Source organism: Chaetura pelagica, unplaced genomic scaffold (assembly GCF_000747805.2).
Source record: "Chaetura pelagica isolate M959 unplaced genomic scaffold, ChaPel_1.0 scaffold138, whole genome shotgun sequence".
Classification (NCBI taxonomy): domain Eukaryota; kingdom Metazoa; phylum Chordata; class Aves; order Apodiformes; family Apodidae; genus Chaetura; species Chaetura pelagica.
The window spans coordinates 1,678,625-1,699,618 of NW_009954215.1; the positions used below are offsets into that span (position 1 = coordinate 1,678,625).

General features: G+C 35.8%; 1 protein-coding gene across 1 annotated transcript; it reads left to right on the plus strand.

The window, feature by feature from the left end:
* The first annotated feature begins 1,836 nt into the window (after positions 1 to 1,836).
* Positions 1,837 to 14,641, plus strand: GSPT1 (G1 to S phase transition 1). The gene is made up of 14 exons (XM_010003213.1): positions 1,837 to 1,876; positions 2,276 to 2,317; positions 3,061 to 3,291; positions 4,304 to 4,337; positions 5,781 to 5,858; positions 8,079 to 8,259; positions 8,629 to 8,783; positions 10,183 to 10,323; positions 11,045 to 11,138; positions 11,504 to 11,584; positions 12,240 to 12,413; positions 12,844 to 12,933; positions 13,261 to 13,429; positions 14,149 to 14,641. The coding sequence occupies exons 2-14, from the start codon at positions 2,296 to 2,298 to the stop codon at positions 14,199 to 14,201; spliced, it is 1,503 nt and encodes a 500-aa protein (XP_010001515.1). The 5' UTR covers positions 1,837 to 1,876; positions 2,276 to 2,295; the 3' UTR covers positions 14,202 to 14,641.
* The last annotated feature ends 6,353 nt before the right edge of the window (positions 14,642 to 20,994 follow it).

Consider the following 20,994-nt stretch of genomic DNA (forward strand, 5'->3'; position numbering starts at 1 on the left):
TTATTTCTGAACAAACTTTGTTTTCCTGACTTTATGCCTGCTGTATTAGAGACCAGAAAGTAAAATGTGCACTGCATTTATAATGAATGCAATTGATTGTCAACATATTTCTAAGGAATTACATAACTCATCAACTACTTGTAGAGCTTCTGTTTCAAGGCAAGTGCATAAATACTGGCATTTTATACATTTTTCATAATGGAGAAACTTCAGGAGTGAAATTAAAAGCTCGGTTAATTGATCTTGTAATGCAAATATTTATGCATCCCAACTATAGTATGAGTTAAATAGTCTTCTGATGTGTTAAAAACCAGGCTTTAGGTTCATACCTAGAATCTGTGCCACCTGCTTAACACATTCATAAATGGGCTGATTGAAGCCTTTTCTAGCTCTCAAATGGGTGTAATATCTACTTTCCTACAAGTAACCTCAAGGTATTCTGTTGTTATGCTTTTACTTATTATATTAAATCATTCTCTTAAAGTTTTGTTCCTGTGGTTTTGGTACCCTGGAGTGCAGATCATGTATGATAATATGATATAACTCAGGAGTGCAGGGAACCTCACTGGGAACAGTTTCCTCCTCTGTGTTGCTGTGCCCCCTCCACTGTTAGCTGCTGGTCACTGGGTGTTGTGCTGTGACCCACATTCACCCTGCCTGCCAGCTTTGTCCTCTGGCCCTCTTCCAGATTTGCAGCACTGCTCCAGTTTATACAGCACGAAAGCAAAGAAGCTTAGAATCAGGTCTTTCTCTCTCTGTTTTTGTTCTTTTGAGGGGATTTGTTTCATCTTTAGGTTCCATCATGCATATAGAGCAAGTAGTGCCTCAAGATCGTATTTTTATAATGGGATTGAAGGAGGGCTGGATTTACAGCTAAATAGAGAGTATGGATTTGGTATGTGACTGGAAAAAAAAAAGCTTATTAACTTGTTTCAAAGAATTATGAAGTTGAATTTATACCAAGAGAAAACTAAATAGGTTAAGGTTTTAGGGATAATTATAGAAGGCCTCTTAATCTGTGGAATTATGTCCTGAAACATCAAGTGGTGTAATTTTTAATTGGAACATATCACTCTTTAGTAGATTTAATAATTATAGTATATAATGATATATATGGCGTGTAGTTTAGTGGCATGGTTTAGTGCATGGTAAGTTGAGTGATCTATCCAAAAAAATACACCTGTGGCTTTGATAGGCACCTTTTGGTGAGACTGCTCGGAGGTCGATGTGACTATATTGTGGTGTTTTAGAGGACTGGTAAACTTACAAGGCATACCAATGAGTTTATCATCTATTCACCCTAATAACTACAGAAGATATTAAGAGTTTGTTCTTAATAGCTTGTTTGAATTTTATCCTCAATGCTTATGTGAAATTGAGGTGCAGTAGCATTGTAGGTATGCCTATCGGATTTCTCTACAAGTTGTGACACCAAATACACATTGATTCTTTGGATACAATGAAACTGGTTTGTCACTTTTGAACACCAGTAGATACTAACACTTAAAATAGCCAGCATGCCCAAAAAGTATGGGCAGGTAAAATACTACCTATAGAAAAACTGCTTCCTTTAAAATTTGCTTTAAGTGTATCTTTGCATTTGGGGGAAAAAAAGTTGACTAGTTTTTAGAATGGGTGTATTATTTCACAACATTTAGGCAGTGTTCTTTAGAAGTATTTGTGCTTGGAGGCTATATTTGTACTGTTTTCAGGGGGGAGGGAGGTGTTTTGCTGTAAATACACTTGAAAAAAGTTGGGACATGGTCTTTTATGGCTGTGAAAATTGGTTACATCAGTGTATTTTACAAGTTACTTTTTTTCTTTGCAGGCTTATCTGTAGAGGCTTCACCAGAGGAGCAGACAGGCTCTTGTGAAGGTAACTGTTCACATGTTCTGACAGAAAACAACACAGCTCCAGTAAACATGTTTTTTAAAAAAAGTATTGCAAAGAATCTCCTTTGCAAAAATTTCTAGGAACCTTTTCCAATCTTTTTATCCACATACTACTGTTGCAAGGCAGTGTGATTATCTGTGGTTATTTACAATTTTATAGCCAGTCAAGCAAAGCACATAAAGACTGAGTGGTTTATTGAAGGTCATAAAGCTTGTATGAAGCAGGATTTTTAAAATTGAATCGGTATATTAAATAGCACTGGCAAATGCCCAAGCATCTGAACTGTCCTTTTATTAATGTAGTCATTCTCTTTGTTCTTGATACTACCATGGTAAATATGTGTCCTTAATGATTCCTTTTTTGTTGTTGTTTTTCCCCTAGGTTCAAATGCTGCTGTTAACATGGAAATTTCAGAATCTGTTGGTAAGATGAGAATTGTTCTGTTTCATTATGACAGTGCTATAAAATACTACTGTAATGCTTTTGCTGAATCATTGCAAACAAAATTAAAGAATACTTTATGGAGCCTTTGCATTTTCAGTCATTACTGATTATTGTTGTCTCTTTATACTTAGATTAGGAAAGAGGTAATTGAACACTATTATGCATTGACAGGTACAATTAGTTTATTTGGGCACTGAAAAAGTATCAGTGTTTCATTAAAAAATTTCATATTACAAAAAAGTCCTGTTAATATGTGTGAAATAGTGATTAACAAAAAAGGTTAGTGATCAGAAATATAAGCAATCAGACTGTGGAAATTCTCCTTGTATTTGTTTAGCTTTTCAGAGAATTTAAACCATTATCCCACCTCTTTTCTTTCTAAACATATGGTAGCATGGGTCTGTGGATTCAGACCAGCATGATAGACTGAGTGGGTCTTCAGATTTGTTTTTTCCTTTTAAGATTGTTGCCTTGTTAAAACAGAGTTCTTTTAATCTCTGTGAATCATAGTGTTCTGATGTCAGCACATAAGCTAGTTTGAAAGCTCTCAGTATTAACAGTTTCAGGAGCAAGCAGCAGTTGCCCATTTTTATATAGGAAGACATTAACAGACTGAGTAGTTGAAGTGTTTTGATTGCATCTTGTGAGCAGGAGCTTTTCTCCATAGTCATTACTTTTAATTTTGTTATCTGTTTTAATAAATCTAACTGGTTAATTTTTAGTGGAAAATGGAGAGACAGAAATGTCCCCGGAAGAGTCATGGGACCACAAAGAAGAAACAAGTGAAGTAGAGCTAGGAAGTGGTCCTGCAGGGGATGCAGGGCCTTCTGAAGAAAGTGCTCAGGAAATGATGATGGAAGAGGAGGAGGAAATACCAAAACCGAAATCTGTTGTAGCGCCGCCAGGTGCTCCTAAAAAAGAGCATGTAAATGTAGTATTCATTGGGCACGTAGGTAAGTTGTCAGTGAATATGAAGTAATTGGACCTTGTGTTGTGTATTATCTAGAACTCAGAGGATTAGAAATTAATCCTGATCTTTGTGTAGGGGTGTATGTATTCACCACATGTTGAGGTTAATAGGAACACACATCCTAATGAAGCTGCTCTGGAAAAATGAAAAAAAATTTAAGAAGGTCTTTTGGGGGTAGAGTGCCAAGGATGGAGTGCCTGTGTTCTCCTGGACACGGTGGTGTCTGTCCGTGGCTTCTCAAGTACCTGATCTGTTGGGTGCTTAAGTGACATGTCTGTGTTTATGATCTGAAGAACAAAAATGGAAAGCAGTGCTCCTTTTCTCCTTGTCTTAAACATTTTTGCAATGTTCTGATTAATTGTAATTAAAATAATGTTCAAAATATTAAAATTGTAGAGCTATGAACAATTAACGTAACCTAGGGTTAAAAGCATTTATAGCAGAATGTCTCAATTGAATAGTTTAAGCAAGCTTCAAAAAATCTTAAGTTGTGTCAAAAGTACAGAAGATTAATCGAGACATGACATTTACAGTAAATTCTGTATTTTCATTTGTGTAGTCTCTTATCACCTTAAAACTACTGTAAGTTAGTTCTTGAGTGAATTCAGAATGGAGTCACACAATTAAAGAAGCAGTGGACAGAGATACATTCCACTATTGAAGAGCAGCCTACAGAAGCTGGGGACAAGGGATAAAGGAAGTGGGGAAAGAGATTTGGCATGAACTTCCCATGTGCTTAACTCACTTTTGCTGGCTCACTGCTTGCTGTTTGTGTTGTTTCATCATGGGTAATGCCAAGTTAAATGTATGAAACAAGAATTTTCAAAATTCAGTGTAATTGAATTGACAGTCATTATGGAAATAAGCTGAGAGATTCTTAAAAATTTACTTAACAATGTATCTTTGGAAATAAATTAATTACCGTGTTCATAATAATTTGCTCCTTTTTCTAGGATTTTCTTTTAAATTGTGAGTGACTTATTTTTTTATTTTAGATGCTGGCAAGTCAACTATTGGAGGACAAATAATGTAAGAAAACTCTTAATTGAAATTTTTAACTTTTTTTTGTGAACTCAAAATACATTATGTAAAGTGAATAATAGCTTTAATCATCGTAAGTTAATATTTTTATAATAAAAGGTTACTCTTCCTGTTAACTTAGTAACTTATTCTCTCTGGAATTTCTCATTTCCAGCAGATCTAATTTTACTGCTTAAGGAGTTTCACTTACTTATGGAAACACCTATGCAAAAGCATGTATGAGTAAATAAAAAAAAAAAATCTTTCTTAGAATGTGCCTCTGGTTTTCTTCATAATTTTAAAATGCTGTTTGAAACTGCTTTATTATACTCTTTGCTAAACTTTGTCCTTTTTCTGAGGTTTAAAAAAAAATCCTTATTCCATGGAGCTAACGTTGTCAGGCATAATTAGATTTCAAAATGTGAAACTATAATAGTTAATCTTTTAAGAAATGGTATCTAGAGACTGCAGTAATTTTATGAGATAAAAGTAAATTAATGCAGCTAGATCCTGTGGTTTGTCAAAAACAAGAAATGGAAAGGGAAGAAATAAATGCTTTCTTGCTGATGTGAAGTATTTCTGTGATTTTAACATAATCATCCCAGCAAGAATGGGAGGTCTTTGTCTTGGCATTTTCATCTTGTTTTGTTTTGACCAAACTGGAATGTTGGAATTGTCATGCTACATTTAACCTTGTAGTTCATACTAGAGCAAATTAGCATTTTATTATCTGATGTGCCCAAGTGTTCTTGTACAAGGAGGTGCCTGTTAACCTGCCTAGCAATGTCTTATGTTCCTAAAGCTTTGTGTGATCTTTCAGTTTTGCAGAATATCCCTTTGTTCTAAAGGACAAAAAAACCTGGGTGCTCTTACCAACTTTGACATTAACCCTTTGTTTACTGTTATCAGTACTTTTCCTTATAAACCAAGTAGATTACTATTAATAGAAGATCAGGTAGAAATATCTGAGAGGAAAATATGAGAATTTTAATATAATAAAACTGTGCACTTCTTACCTGGTGGATCTCTTAAAATACCAGTTTCCTTGTTCTATGTAAAAAGAATGGAACAAAAAGTATTTTTCTTCACATTTCAGAAATTGATGGGGGGGAGTGTGAAAAATTATCCTATCACAATTTTTTTTCTTAATTTTGAAACATTGGATTAGTCTCAGAAATGGAATTAATGGCTGTAGTTGCTTTTCAAGACTTGCCTCTGCAGAACGGTTTACCATTAAGACTTTAAAAAAGACATTCCTCATACTTCTGTGGTACAGGTGTACTTTTACGTATCAGGTAATGGTGTGGCTTTTTGTGGATAAATGAATTACACTGCTGCTCACATCAGGCTGTTCCAGTTTATCAAAATAATCTGTAGGGATTGTATAAATATTCAAATATTTGGAACTATATTTCTGTTTATATAAAATTGCACTTTTTTCTCCCTCCTTAGGTATTTGACAGGAATGGTTGACAAAAGAACACTTGAAAAATATGAAAGAGAAGCTAAAGAAAAAAACAGAGAAACATGGTATGAAGTTATTAAAGTTAATAGGGTGCTTTTCTCTTTGCACTGTGTTGAAAATGGGAAACTATTTTTCAGTCTGTCCCTGTAGCACTGGCTTCCTGATGGAATGGGTTGCAAGTGAGGCATCTTTTTTTTTCCTCCAGTATTTCTTGAACTAAAAGTATACAAACCAGTGCTGTTCACACTGGGACAGGTTTTGCTCTTTTTTTGTTTGTTCTCGTTTGGTTTGGTTTTTTGTGTTTAGAGACCAGTGCTTTAAGTTCCCATTCTTTGGTAAACACTAGTTGTCTGGTAAAAAGGAGAACAGCAGACACTTTCTCTGGCAGCTTTTTGGGTCGTTCTGTCAGCATGCCTTTCACCTGTAAGCAGCAGAGATATCATGTCATGTGTGGACTTCTGGGGGGGGTCTCTTGTTTATTTTGGGTTTTGTTGTCTTTTTTTTGTTGTTGTTGTTGGTTTTTGGTTTTGTGTGTGTAGATACAGCACATATAGCAGCCTGCTTTTTCCTTCAAACAACTGGAAAATGTCTTCTCCTTTTGGAAGCTTAGAATTTTTAGCTGCAGGGAGGGGGGAAATAAGGATTCAGGGGAGTCTGGAAAAGAAGCAGCTAAAGATTTCCTTAGGGGTAGAGCACCAATGGAACACACAAGGGGTAGGCACTGACCTGAACTAATTGTATTATGTGTGAGAGAGAGGGATAGAAAGGGTGACACACGTTCTTTTTATCAAGCAAGCATCACCCCCCTGTTGGGAGTTGACCATAGTAATAAGTATTTCAGGACCTTCCTCAAAAACTTTGAATAGCCTGAAAAAAAAGATTTATTCTTCCTCCTCCTCTTTTTGAGAGTGAGTTGCAGCAGGTGCCTCCTTGAATGCTATTTTTGTTCTATACAATATGTCATTATATACTACAGAAAGTGTGATGTACCTCTGGCATTATCAAAGGTCCTATTAGCTCGCTTCATATGTTGAGAGTCTTGAAATTTGAGCATTTTTACTTTGTGATTCAGAACATTCTATACTGTAGTGCAGAGTTGACATATCAGCAAAAAATTCATCTTCCCCTAAAAAACCCTACATGCAAGAAGGACCTTCCCGTCCAGTACCATGGATAGATTCCTGCTTGACTCTTGTTAACTGAGTAAAACCTGACCTTTGGCTTGGCTGAAATCTTCCAGAACCACAGGCCATGGTGAAGATTACAACGCAAAAGGTGCGCCCATGTGGGTACAAACCAAAAGCCATCTAGCATGCTCTACAGGCCTTGATCAGTGATAAACGGATACTGCCAGGAGAAGACTGATTATATATCCATAATTCCCAATCTTTAGTGGTTTCTCTAACTAAGGAATGTCTTGGGCTGGAAAGAACATCTTTGTGTTCAATAATCCCTGACATTCCTTCTGTCATCACTGGTCAGCTGAGTTAGCAGTGTCTCTTCAGGTATTATCCAGTCAATACAAAAGGCAAGCTATAGATCTCTATAAGCTGCTGTTAATGGTGAAAAATACTTGTATGTTCAGCCAGGTCAATTTAGTTATTATTACTTCTCCTTAGTGAGAGTATTAATTATTTCCTCCTTTCTATTCACCAATTTTCACAAAACCTCAAGGAGCTGAATAACCTTTTTTTGAAATTTCAGTTCTTCTGTCTAACTTAAATCTAACTTGTTAATGGCCAATGAGATAAAATGAGGGGACAACAGTTGATATGATCCAAGTATCAAAGAGGGTGAATAAAGGTGATGTCTGTTTCATAGCTAAGTTCTGTTTAATATGTGCAATTCAGTGAGAATAATAATTTTCATAATTATGAATATGTGCAAATCAGAAGTATTTTTTTAGTGAATTATGCTGAGAAAGAGGAATTGTTTTGTATTTGATCCAGAGGTGTTTTTCAAACTGAGGTAAAGTAATAAGTATTTGGTTTTAGATCATACCTGAAGAACTTAGTAACTTAAAATTGTTTAGAATTACATTCTTCTAGGTATGTGAGGAAGAGCTAGCACTGGGCACTACAGCTCCCTATATATACACAAAACATTCACACAAATTCAATAAAAAGTCACAATTTGTCTTGTAAATGTTTGTGTTCAGTGATGCTGAAATGGTTAGAATAGTTGAGCAGAAAAAAAGAAGCCTTTTATGATTAAAAAATCATAATATGTAAAACTAGTAAAAATTAATACAACAATAGAATATTTGGGTTGGGTTTTTTTTTTAGGTACCTTTCATGGGCCTTAGACACAAACCAAGAAGAACGAGACAAAGGTAAAACAGTAGAAGTGGGTCGTGCCTATTTTGAAACTGAGAAGAAACACTTCACTATTCTAGATGCTCCTGGACATAAGAGCTTTGTTCCAAATATGATTGGTGGGGCTTCTCAAGCTGATCTTGCTGTACTGGTAAGGACAAATCAGATTCTTTTACTTTGAATATCTTGTGGAATTAAGCCTCTGATTTTTATTTTTTGTTTGCTGGTTTACTCTTTTGGTTAGTTACAGTGGGCAAAATTTTCAAATACTAAGTCTTCCAAGTTCCCTGCTTTTTTAGAGTAACTTAAGAGCTTCATAAAATTGTCCACAGGTGGTGTGATTTTTATATATATCAGTGCACAAACTATTGGATAATATTGAGAGTATACCAGTGCATTTTGAAAGTTCTTGCCAGTTTAGATTACCCAAAGTTATTTTTTAATAAGGTAGTATTACCCATTGTTGATTGTTCTGTTGAGAGAATTGTATAACTTCATTAAAATGTGTATTTTTAATTAGGTTATTTCTGCAAGAAAAGGAGAATTTGAAACTGGATTTGAGAAAGGTGGACAAACAAGAGAACATGCCATGTTAGCAAAAACAGCAGGCGTAAAACATTTAATAGTTCTTATTAATAAAATGGATGATCCAACTGTAAACTGGAGTAATGAAAGGTGAGTTTAATGTTTAAAAAAATCCCTAATCTTCATTAAAATATACTGAAATAAAATAAGTATTTTTTGCATGTTGTTTTTGCTGAAAGAATGGTAGACTGGTGGACTAAACACAGAGGTTATAAAAATAGCAGGAAAAACAGAAGCACAGTGCCTAGCACAGTGCCTCCCAGCTAAGCTTGAATTCTACACTATAAAACATTCACTTTCAACTGTTTGGATCCATGCAGCCATACCTAACAGTTTTAATTGTTTACTTGGAAACTTTCCACTGAATGTAAAAGGAAGTGACTCTGTTTTCAGTAGTTTGCAAGACTCTTGATTTCTTGGCTACCTTTCTGCTAAACTGCTAGCTTAGATTTGGTGAGAACATTGTTATTCTCTTCACCTTCTATGTCCACTCTGGGTTATTTGTTCTTTCATGATAAGCTGAATTGAATAAGCAAATAATATAATGAAGTGGTTTGTTATGACAGTCTGAGAAGGGGGAGGGAGGGAATGTTGCAATGATACAGGCCAGGTAAAAATAACCAGAAAGTCAAGATGTAATACTTAAATAACCAATAAAAAGAATTAAGTTATTCTCTTCTGCCTTAACATTCAAGTGTTACTAAAGGGATTAAATTTTCCTAAATGTCAAAACTTAGGTCTTTTTATGGCCTCTGTCAGATCTTTTTCTCACCCCTTTAAGCTGGATGCCAAAAAGTGTAACTTAGTCCTTCCCTAGAGGTACTTGTGTAATGACAGGATATGGTTTTCTTCCACAGTGTAATAAGAAGAGTTGTCAGAGAACTTGCAGTGCTGTCAAGAATCATCAAAGTTTTTGTGGAAAGCTCTTGAGGGACTGTGCAACCTTACATCAGCCTAGTGTACTAAGAGAATAAGGCATGCCCAATTGTCCTGTCTTGTTCCTGTCCCAACCTGCTGACATTATTTAATTCAGCTGAAACTGACTGAGGGGAAGAAGTGTCATAGAAATAAATAGCAGGAAATTATGTAGATTGGAGGAGACCAAGTCACCACTAAGGTGAAAGCCTGCAGCATGACCTCAGTCACTGCCCACTTGGTCTCTGCTATCTTGGCCTGGATCTCTTGCTTAAAAGCAGATACAGCACATGCTGCTGCTTAACCAGCCCAGAAATGGAGGTACATGGAGAAAAATTATTATGCTTTATGGAGCAGAGAAATGTGAGGGAATAGACAACACCAGGTTGTGCTGGAAGACTGGGGAGAAGATGCAAGTAGGCCACTAATCATGATAAGGTTTGCTGCTCACAGAATAACTTAACTGATAAAAATTAAAACTCTGTGTTTGTTGTTTGGTGTTTCTTTTAAAGCACAGCATTATGTCATGCTCAAATAATTGAAATTTATCTTGATCTGCTTCTCATTGTAATAGATACGAGGAATGTAAAGAGAAACTGGTGCCATTTTTGAAGAAAGTTGGCTTCAATCCCAAAAAGGATATTCATTTCATGCCCTGCTCAGGATTGACTGGAGCAAACCTTAAAGAACAGTCAGAATTCTGCCCTTGGTATATGTATGTATCTTAAATTGAACAACTTCGATATTTGCTATATTTCAATAAAAGTAATGCTACAGTGAAGCTAGGACAAATATAGTATGGTATATTGTAACTGTTGTAACTGTGTGCTTGAGGAAATACAGTTGGGGCAACAAGAACACAGCCATGCAGTGAGCCAAATAAAAGCATTTGCTAACTGCAGAAGATTAAAGTTAGCATACCTTGTAATAGTATTAGCAGTATTTTTTGGCTTTGTGAGTTTAGTGCTGTACTAGTCCTTGAATTTTCCAGTGATGCTGCAGCTGACATGTTGCTAGAATGAGTAATTTTTATATGTGAACAGTTTGCTTGAAGCTGTGTTATAATTGGTGACAAGCCATGCCTCTTGACTGTCAGGTTTTCTAGAATTATTCATGGCAATTAAAACATAGAAGATAAGTCATGTTTGAGCCCAGCTTATGATTTTATATTTCCAAAATGTGTTACATCCCTAGGATTAATTACAAGGAGTAATTAATTTGTGTAAAGTATGCCTGTAACATAACACTGCCTGGGTATTAACCTGTTAGGTAAAGTGGACACTAATGGGATGTTGTGGTAGATTTAACTCTCTTAGAGGTCACTGTTTTTAATGATGACAGAATAAATATAATTCCTTTTGCGTTTATCCATTCTGAATAATTTTTAAATAGAAGTGTGTTCACAGAATTGAAACAAATACTTTCTGCTTTTTCAGTGGATTACCATTTATTCCATACCTGGATAATTTGCCAAACTTCAACCGTTCAGTTGATGGACCAATCAGGCTGCCAATTGTGGATAAATACAAGGTACAAATGAACATAATAGGATTGAAAGTATAAATGGGCTGTTTTCAGAAAGCAGGAAATTGAGTATTTACTGTATTTATAGAGGATATATTTATTTATTTATTTATTTATTTCCCCCCTTTATGTCTGCATTTCCAACTATAGAATAGAGGCAGGAGGGGAAGTAAAGAATTTTGGCACTATATGAAGCTCTTAAGTCTGTAGTCTTTTCATGAGAGCTGTTTCCAAAACATTAAGTATAGCAGTGCTAAATAACTTGATAGGGTTAAGTAATCATAAATAGATTTAACTCAAAAGTAGTTAAATCATAAATAGAACTCTTTAGAAAAATGTGTTCCATTTTTATGTAATTTCTTTTTGTGAAGGATATGGGCACTGTGGTCCTTGGGAAGCTGGAGTCAGGCTCTATTTGCAAAGGACAACAGCTTGTGATGATGCCAAACAAGGTATGGTAAGATTTAGATATTTTAAAATGTTAGTATCCTAAAAAAAAGCTTGATTCTTAAATATATTAATCACTTTAAGTCAAAATATTTTATTGTTCAGTTGAACACAACTAAGCTTTCTTGTTGTGCAAGGGTGATGTTTCCAGGTGTGTGTTATGTATGTGTATAGTTTTTTTTAAATACTATTACTTTGGCATCTAATGAGAATTGAACTTAAACTTCAGGAAATCAGAACAATATACCTCTTTCTGAAGCTACTTTGTATCTTCTTTGCCTTTCTAGTATTTATTTTCTGTTGGTCTCTGTGGAAACATAAAAAGACAGAAGAGAGGTTACAACATAAAAGAACACTAGGAAATATATTTTGGTGTTTGCTTGGAGAGCATTCATTAATATATACTTAATATTTTAATAATCTTAATCAAGAAATCTTGTATTATACTAGAGAATTATATTAAAATGTATGTTATTAAATATAGTATTTAAAATATTAGAAACTAATCTTCAAATATTTTAAATATTCTGAAGCTTGCAGAACCAGATTTAATAAATTTTAACTATAAAGGAATTATTTATTGAAATCCTGTTGTACTAAAATGATTTGTATCAGACTAAAATATTCACAATAGAAAACTGCATTTTTGCTTTCTTTAAGCACAACGTGGAAGTTCTTGGAATCCTTTCTGATGATGTTGAAACTGATTCAGTAGCCCCAGGTGAAAATTTAAAGATCAGACTGAAGGGAATTGAAGAGGAGGAGATCCTTCCAGGCTTTATTCTCTGTGATCTCAACAACCTGTGTCATTCTGGACGCACGTTTGATGCCCAGGTAGAAAAACTAGCATTTAATTGCTGGACAAATTGGAAAACGCATTAAAATATTTTGCTTGTTTCCCAAAATCTCTAAACTTCAGTAAAGTTTCAGTTCCTATTTCTTATTCACTATTACATCTCTAAATTAACAATAACATATGTACCTAACACTGACATTATGAATTTAAGTTTTTAATGTACTGTGATTTGAATTTAACTTCTCTCATGTGTCTCAAAGGTCATTAATCATGAAAACAAGATCTTGTTATGCCAGTTCTTCAATTTTATACTTCCATATTATAAACAACTTAGTCACATACTTGTTCTTTCACAAAAAAATTGTTGTGTGTGTATTGTTCAACTACACATTTTAATATAGTTCTGTATTTCTCTGCTCTTTTACAACTGAAAGAGGAAAAACACCCTTATTTGTCCCTGTTTTGCAGATAGTGATAATTGAGCACAAATCCATTATCTGCCCAGGTTATAATGCTGTGCTGCACATCCACACTTGTATTGAAGAAGTTGAGATAACAGTAAGTGTCCTGTTAAGTTGTGATGTCAATATAAACACTTCACTTGTTAGGGTGAGGAGTTCTGTCATGATGTACATCTGTAGAGCAAATCTCCAGCCTTTAATGAAATGTTTGGTCAGTACCAGAACACAGCCAAAAATGGCTGTAACTGTTAGCATAAGCTTTCTGAAATGTGTGGTAAGTAATGATTGACTCATATGCTGTAAATCTTACATTTATTTATTTTTTTATTTCTAAGTATTTTCTTTCTTAGGTCATTTTTATTCATAAAGAAAAAATAACCCTTATTTTAGCACTCATAGCTGTTAATTTTTTTTTCTTACACAGGCCTTAATCTGCTTGGTAGACAAAAAAACAGGAGAAAAAAGTAAGACACGGCCCCGTTTTGTGAAACAAGATCAAGTATGCATTGCCCGTTTAAGGACAGCAGGAACTATCTGCCTTGAGACATTCAAAGATTTCCCTCAGATGGGTCGCTTTACCTTAAGAGATGAGGGTAAGGCTGCTTGATTAACAGTTATGAACTGCTGCAATATTCAGGGATTTGAAATAGGAGGTGGTGCATGACAATGAGGTAATGCTGGTATCTGGTAGAAATTGCTGTCTGGGTAACAGTGGAAAAGTAAATCTAAGCAAGTTGTTGTCATTGTGCAGAGATCTTCCTAGTAACAAAAGGTGTGTTTTATTTTAGAGGGAAAGATGTGCAGAAATGTGGACTGTGAAACAAAAGGTTGAATTGGAAAAATTACCAGCACTGTTTTCTTAATGCATCCTACAATATGAATGCCATAGTTTCTCAATTTAATGTTAGAAAAGATTAATGGGGGAATTGTATGTTGGACTTTAACTCATGTTCACCCTGGTAAAATTTGTAGATTTGTGGGACAAATTTAGAATAAATTATATTTACAAGCAGTGAACAGATCTGGTAGAACAATTCTGCGTTGCCTTCTCTTTAGATGAATATAGAGCAGACTTTCCACAGCCCACATTGTATTCTTTACTGTGAGAATAGCAATCATACTCTTTTGTAAGATGTTACTGTGCTTTTAAAATACACTGGTGCTTTCATTCTACAATACAACCATTTATTCTCTATGCTACTTCTAATACTCGGGAGAGCATGTATTTTTGGGGGAAGTTTTCATGTTCTTAAGAGACTTGTACATTCTTTCCACAATTTATGTAACTCTACTGTTTCTCTCCTTGGTTTAGGTAAGACCATTGCAATTGGAAAAGTTCTGAAACTGGTTCCAGAAAAGGACTAAGCATTTTTCTCAATGACCCCGCACAATACTGTGAGGAAAATCGATTCTGCAGAAGCCTACTTCACACCGCCTTCTTATTTTCTGCCCATTGATAAACTTCTCCCCATATTTTGCAAAGACAAATTTCACAGCAAAGGTCCACATTATGTCAGCTTTCTCATATTGAGAGCTCTGCTATGCCACTGTTGAATTTTCCCAAAAAGAATTTTTTTTTCTCCCAAATTCTGCTTCCTTGGAAAGATTCGGCAATAGCTTTGTAAGTGATGTGGACATAATTGCCTATAATTATGAAAATCTAAAGGGTTTTTAATGTTTAATTTCCCCCAGCATATATATTAAGACCTCTTCTTTTTTCCAGGCAGATCATTCAGAGTGTGCGAGTGTGTGTGCACATGTTACAAAGATGACTACCATGTTAATAAACTATTCAATTTGAAATCCTTTTCGGTATTTGAATTGCTTTTGAATAATGTTTTTTATCTGGATGTAACACAGTTGCATTAGCTTTTTAACTTCCCAGTAACCCAGATATTTGGTTACTTGGATTTTTCTAAACTCCTCAGCCTCCCCACACACACAGTTTTAAATGAGGCAATTGGGCACTCAACCAAGTTTGTATGAAAAAAATAAGGTTTGCCCCTTCCCTTTGTTGAATGCATTCTTAAAATTAAAAAAAAATAAAAATTCATGCAAATGTGGCACCTTCATTAGCTTTACATTTGTTAATATGTTCAGCAAATTTATGTTCACTTAACATCATTACTAGACACAGTATGTCAGTTTTGAAGGGTAGAACTACATATTGTGTCTTTATAAAAATTCAGCATTATTCAATTGTTAACTACAGAAAATGCTAACAACCAGTAAAACTTGAAAAATAAGAGACTTTGTGGCAATAGTGCCTATTAGTATTTATAAGAGCTGCATTTTGTGGGAGAACTGGGCCAATTTAAAAGTGCCAGTTATATAAGTTACTCAGTTCACCCTGTCTTTAATTTAGAGGGCTGGATAATCCTTGCTGTTTTAAAGACCAGTCTGAACTGAGAAGGGAGAAAGACTATTTAAATCCCTAAGAGTTTGCACATACTGAAATATGGGAGGGTCAGAATCAAGCACAGTCTGTAAATTTTTGCATATCAAAAAGCAATGTAAGCTTATGAGGACCAGTTAAGTCTTTCTGGAGAAATTAAAGCAAAACTGGTTCAAAATTAAGCTTACTCAGTACAACTTGAAGGAGCTGCATAATGAAACCCTGTTTAGCTGCACTTTGAAAGTGGGCTGTCTACAGTTACTGTCCTGATTCTAACAATTAGGATGAAGGCTAACTTTTTTTTTTTCCACTTCCCAGAGTATTAGTAGCAAGTATTAAAAGGTATCTTCAGAGCTTCTTCAGAATGTCTTAAACTAAACATTGACAGTTGTGTAAATGTGGTGAGCCCATCTCCTCCCTCAAAAGTTTACAGTCTAGTGACTGTATCTGAATTCACAGATAACTCAAAACTGAAACAGATTTACCTTTTTTGGGTTTTTGTTTTGTTTTGTTTGTTTCTTTGTAACTGTGGAACTCCCATTCATTTCACTTACAGCTACATTGTATGGACAGAAGAAGTTATTGTCCTTCAGTTTCATATGACTACACTTGTAGCTACCGTAATGCATGGAATTTAAATAAATTTTATTATGTCTGCAAATCTCTGGGCTTTTTTTTTTGTAAATTACAGTTTAAAAGTAACTTTTTTGTTTCCCTACCAAGTGAACAAAACCCATAGTTCCTTGGATCTTAAACTAATTAAGAAATTATAAGCCAACAAAACTTACTGTCTTGTTCATGTTATAGATTGGTTTAAAATTTCCACGTATCTGATTGCTTTCTTGAAATAAGCTCATGGATTTGAAATTTGCTAAGACCATTATTGGGAACAGTTAAGATTCCTGAATGGTTAAAACTTATACAACTTTTTTTTTTTAAATATTGAAATGTATCTCAAGACCACAAGATGCTCTAGCAGAATTTTCCAGTAGAATTTAGGGTTTCTAAGACTTAATTAATTTGAGGCTGGACCAGATATTTATTATAAGCTGAAAAATCATCTGGTGGGTTGAAATACCAAGTAGGTAGAAAGTCTGAGCATTGCCATTACTCATCCTGTCTATTGCATTTGATTTATCATTTCTGTAAATCCAGTGTAAAGGGAGGCTAAATTAATTCAAGTTCACTAACAGAATCTACATTATGCAGTTAAAGATACAATTTATTTACAGATAAAGACCTGTAAGGAGGTTTTTATGTGGGTACTAAATATTTGCATTTGGTAACAAACAGAAAAATTTAAGGCATAAATCTACACAAATTAGCTGCATTTTGGGTAGAAGAGCTGAAAGTACATTATATTTGAATAGTCTTCATATTGCATATTGGCTGTTTCATCTCCATTCTACATTTTGTAGTCTCATTTTTACTACTGTTGAAGACAGCTAAATCTAGATGAAAGATGAAAACAAGATGATGTGGCTTTGTTTGAAATAAATACTATTTGCTGATTCACTGATGTAATAAACTTTTTTAAATTATCATTTTGAATACTTCCTTTTGTGAAAACATGTGGTATGCTGCTTTGAAGATGAAAAAAATAAAGGAGCTGTGCAACCACAACAGTTGAAGGAAAAAAACAAACAAAAGCTGCAACGTAAATAGAAGTTGAATAGAAGCTACTGGAACCCTGGGAGTACTGGCGGAGTGTTCTGGCACCTGGAATGGATGTAACACACCAGCAAAACTGTGACCATGTTTCTGTAGAAAGGGAGGGGTTCTTTCCCCCCAGTATAGTGACATTTACAGCAGTCTGTATGTGCAGTGTGGTACTGATGAGGATCACACCTGTTCTCCCCGATTGTTGGCCAAAGTCTAGTGTAGATATGGCTTAAGTGTATAGCCATGATGTAAATTATAAAAACATAAATTACAATGCTATACAGTGAGACCCTGTATGTCCTTGAAGTGAAAGCCTTGGTATATGTAATAATATTAAATGTAAAAAAAAAAAATCCAAAACAAACAAGAAACGTGCAGCTGTACTGATTATTTTGCAACAGGAAAACAGTTACTTGTTTCTGCAAGTTCCAAGAAGTGAAGCACACTGAATGAGGAATGGGCACATCTGTCAGTTGGCCAACATTGCCATCAACTACCTACTTGAAACCATTCCAACTACCTTGGTCATCCTTGCAAACAATTGGGAACTGATATATTAACATGATTGCACTGGTTTCCTGAGACATTTATTCTGGTAGTAAATTGTATTCCTGAACAACAAGCTGTTGATGATGGTGTAGTTGTGTTGTAAGAAAAAATGGCTGCTTTAAGGAGGTTTATCCACGGGGATATTTGCTGGTCATGAATTTTGTGCCCCTCTACAGATTTTTGTTTCAGGGGCATAAAAAGCCCAGCAAAAATTGCTCAGTGAAGAACCTCTGGTTTAGACTACTTATGGCACCAGCTCATATATCAAAAAATTATGTTAATTATGAGAAATGTGTTTTTATAAGTGTTTATAACTGACTACCTAAGAAAAAAAAAGATTGTTTCAATGTCCCGAATATTTGATTCTGTATTACTCTGGCTTTTTGGTTCCTAATGCAGACTGTTTAAAAATTGATGTTAAAGCAGATGAAATGTACTCCAGACAAGACTGTTTCTTCCTGAACTGATACTTAAAGGCTCTTACTAATTCTGCTGTTTTTGTATACGCTGTAGAGGATTTGGTAAAGAAAAATATACCCAAAACTGGAGTTAATACTGGAGATTTTATATTGTCAACCTGTTTCTTTCCTTGTGTTTAACACTCTCTAAACCTGACAAAATATTTTTATCCTCTGAACTAATGCTAGAAAGGAGTCTAGTCTTAATATAAAATGGAAATTTATGCTAACAAACCCAAAATCCTCTGTGTATATATAACTTCCAATAATACATATCCTTTCATTAGCTTCCCAGAAAGTCTCAACTTCTAATATAAACTGGATTTTTCTACATCTTCCCTCAGTTACATACACCTAAAAAAAGTCCACGTATTTCTTACTAAGAGTAGTAAGAGATATTAAAGACTAACTGTTGGATGAAAAAGGTACTTGAGGCTGTGTTCTGTCATCTGTTCAGCCTGTAGAACTGATGATAGGCAAAGGATTACAACAAGAAAACTTTGCAGCTTGTGTCACAAAGACAGGTGCCCCTGTTATTCTGATAAAGCAGTCTTTGAGTGAGTAGCTTACACTGTGAGCATCCCTCTAATTATTCTGATAAAGCAGTCTTTGAGTAAGTGAGTAGCTTACACTGTGAGCATCCCTCTATCTGACAGTTAATTAGATTATAGCTAGAGGCATAAACTAGGATTGCAAAATAACACAATCTAAAGAAAATAATGCTTGAACTCCAGATCTAGCAGTAAAATTCTCTTCTGAGATCTCTTTTGTAAGGAACTTATTAATCCTGGTTTAATTTCTGCATATGCTTTGTGCTAGTTTTATTGGAAGAAGTGCACTTACAGAAACCTGGAATTTTTACATCTGACATCAAAAAATTTAAAGGAACAGAAGCCTGATACTGGAACTTGTGGGATGCACACTAAGAATAATCTTAAACCTTGAAGACCTGTTTACTGCAGGATCAATTGCTATTTGAGAAAGTTTAAAATTAGGTATCTATGTAATAAACATCTTCTTAAATAAGTAATGAGGTAGAATGGCTTCCAATTACGTAATTTTAAATCTTAGCATGTAATTAACTGTGGCAAATGGCTTGAGGAAAAATGCATACTTCCATAATGCAAGTTATATTGAGAGCTACAGCAGAATGTTTAGTGTTCAGTGATAACACTGATGAAAGTAACAAACCTGATTTCCCTTATAAGAGTAACTTAATTTGTGAACTTGCTACACTAAAAGCACACTATTTATACTCATTGCATGCTGTATTAAGCAGAAATATTCCCTATCCAGAGCTTAAGTTATTTTTCCAAGACATCTCTGTTAGCTATGTCAAAACACCTTTCAAGCGAAAATGATTGTACTAAGTCAATTAAAACACATCTAGTAAAACTTGCTCATGTCAGACTTGAAATGTTGCAAAAAAATGCACTTGGATGAGACTGATATGTGAAAAAATCTGAGTCACTAATAATAGTCCCTTTAGTTTCTTCCTATTAATGCTATCCTGACCCAGTACAGTCAGGCTTCAAACATACTGTTCATTCATACCTCACAAGAACAGCCTGGCTTATTTTCAGAGAGATGTCCCAGACATCTGACTTCTGCTTTAGCATGTCACAATAGAATGTTGAAGTTTAACTGAAACATGCCTGCTCTAAGATATGCAAAGCCAATGCATTTCTAAACTGAAATGAAGATGTAGCAGTTCTGCACACATAAGAAATGTTTTGGCATATGATGATCAGTGGTAGCCTCAACTGTAGGGACCTGGAAATAGTGGAGTTCAAGATCCTGAGACGTGTGAGGAAAATGAGTAGCAGAGTACAGCCCAGGGACTTCAGGAGAAAGACTTTGGTTTATTTGGAGGACTGATAGGCAGCTCTGAAGGGCAAAGGAGCTCAGGAAAGCTGGCAGCAATTATTTAAGGACAACCTCCTGTGATCATAAAAACAGTTCCTCCTGATGCTCAGGAAAAAAAGCTGAGAGCTGGCTGAAAGGAAATTGAGGGAGGGTTCTAATGACTGAAGACACAAATGTTCCCCCATCTTCCGAAAACACCTATTTGGGGGCCACAAACTGTCATGCTCACTTGGTCCTTAGGAAGACCATCTGGAACAATTCTTAGAACAATTGTTACTTTGGGCACATAAAGGAGGTGGTTTTGAACAGCAAAGATGGATTGACCAACTGTAAATCATCCTGACCAACCTAATTACTTTACATGACAATATGAGATTTGCAGATGAGGGGAAAGGAGTGAATGGCATTCACCTCAACTTTGGCACAGCTTTCAAGTTTTCCACAATTTTCTTGTATCCTAAACATTATGGTTTGGGTGTGTGGCCAACGGGATGGCTAACAACTGGTTGGACAAAGGGGTTCTACAGGCAGAGATAATCGCTTGTACTCCACCTGTAAGGCAGTAACAAATGGAGAATTCCTGGGATTTATCCTAGGACATGTTCTATTTAATAACTTTTAACAGTGACCTGAACCATGGTCACATCACATTTGCAGACGCCATCAAGCATGGGGACCAATCAATACCTCGAGGCCAGGGTTTATGTATTGATGGCCCTAGACAGGCTGGAGGGATTAGGCAACACAAACCTTCTGATATTCAAAGGCAAATGCAAATCTTTGTTTGGGAAGGAGTAGGCCCTTGCAACAATGGCTGGGGAATGACTGGCTGCTGAGCAGCTTTGCTGAAAAGGACCCAAGGTCCAGCAAGCTAAACATGAGCCACCTGAACATGTTCCCTGGAGGCAAAGGTGGCCAGCAGCATCCTGGCTTGGAGCCGTACAGCACCATCAACAGATTACAGCGAGGATGACAAAAACCTTGTTTTCCCCGTGAGGACACTCGGGCACAGGAACAGGCTGCCCTGACAGGGAGAGCAGTCTAGCTCTCGGGAGGCTGTGAAGCCCCGACTGGATAGAGCCCTGAGCCCCCTGGTCTGACCGGCTGGCCCCGCGGCTGCAGCAGGCGGGACCGCAGGCCTGCGGAGCGCTCCTCAGCCGAGCTGGGCCGTGAACCTGGGACTCTTCCCGAGGGCAGCGCGGCCTCTGGGGCACAGCGGCCCCCTGAG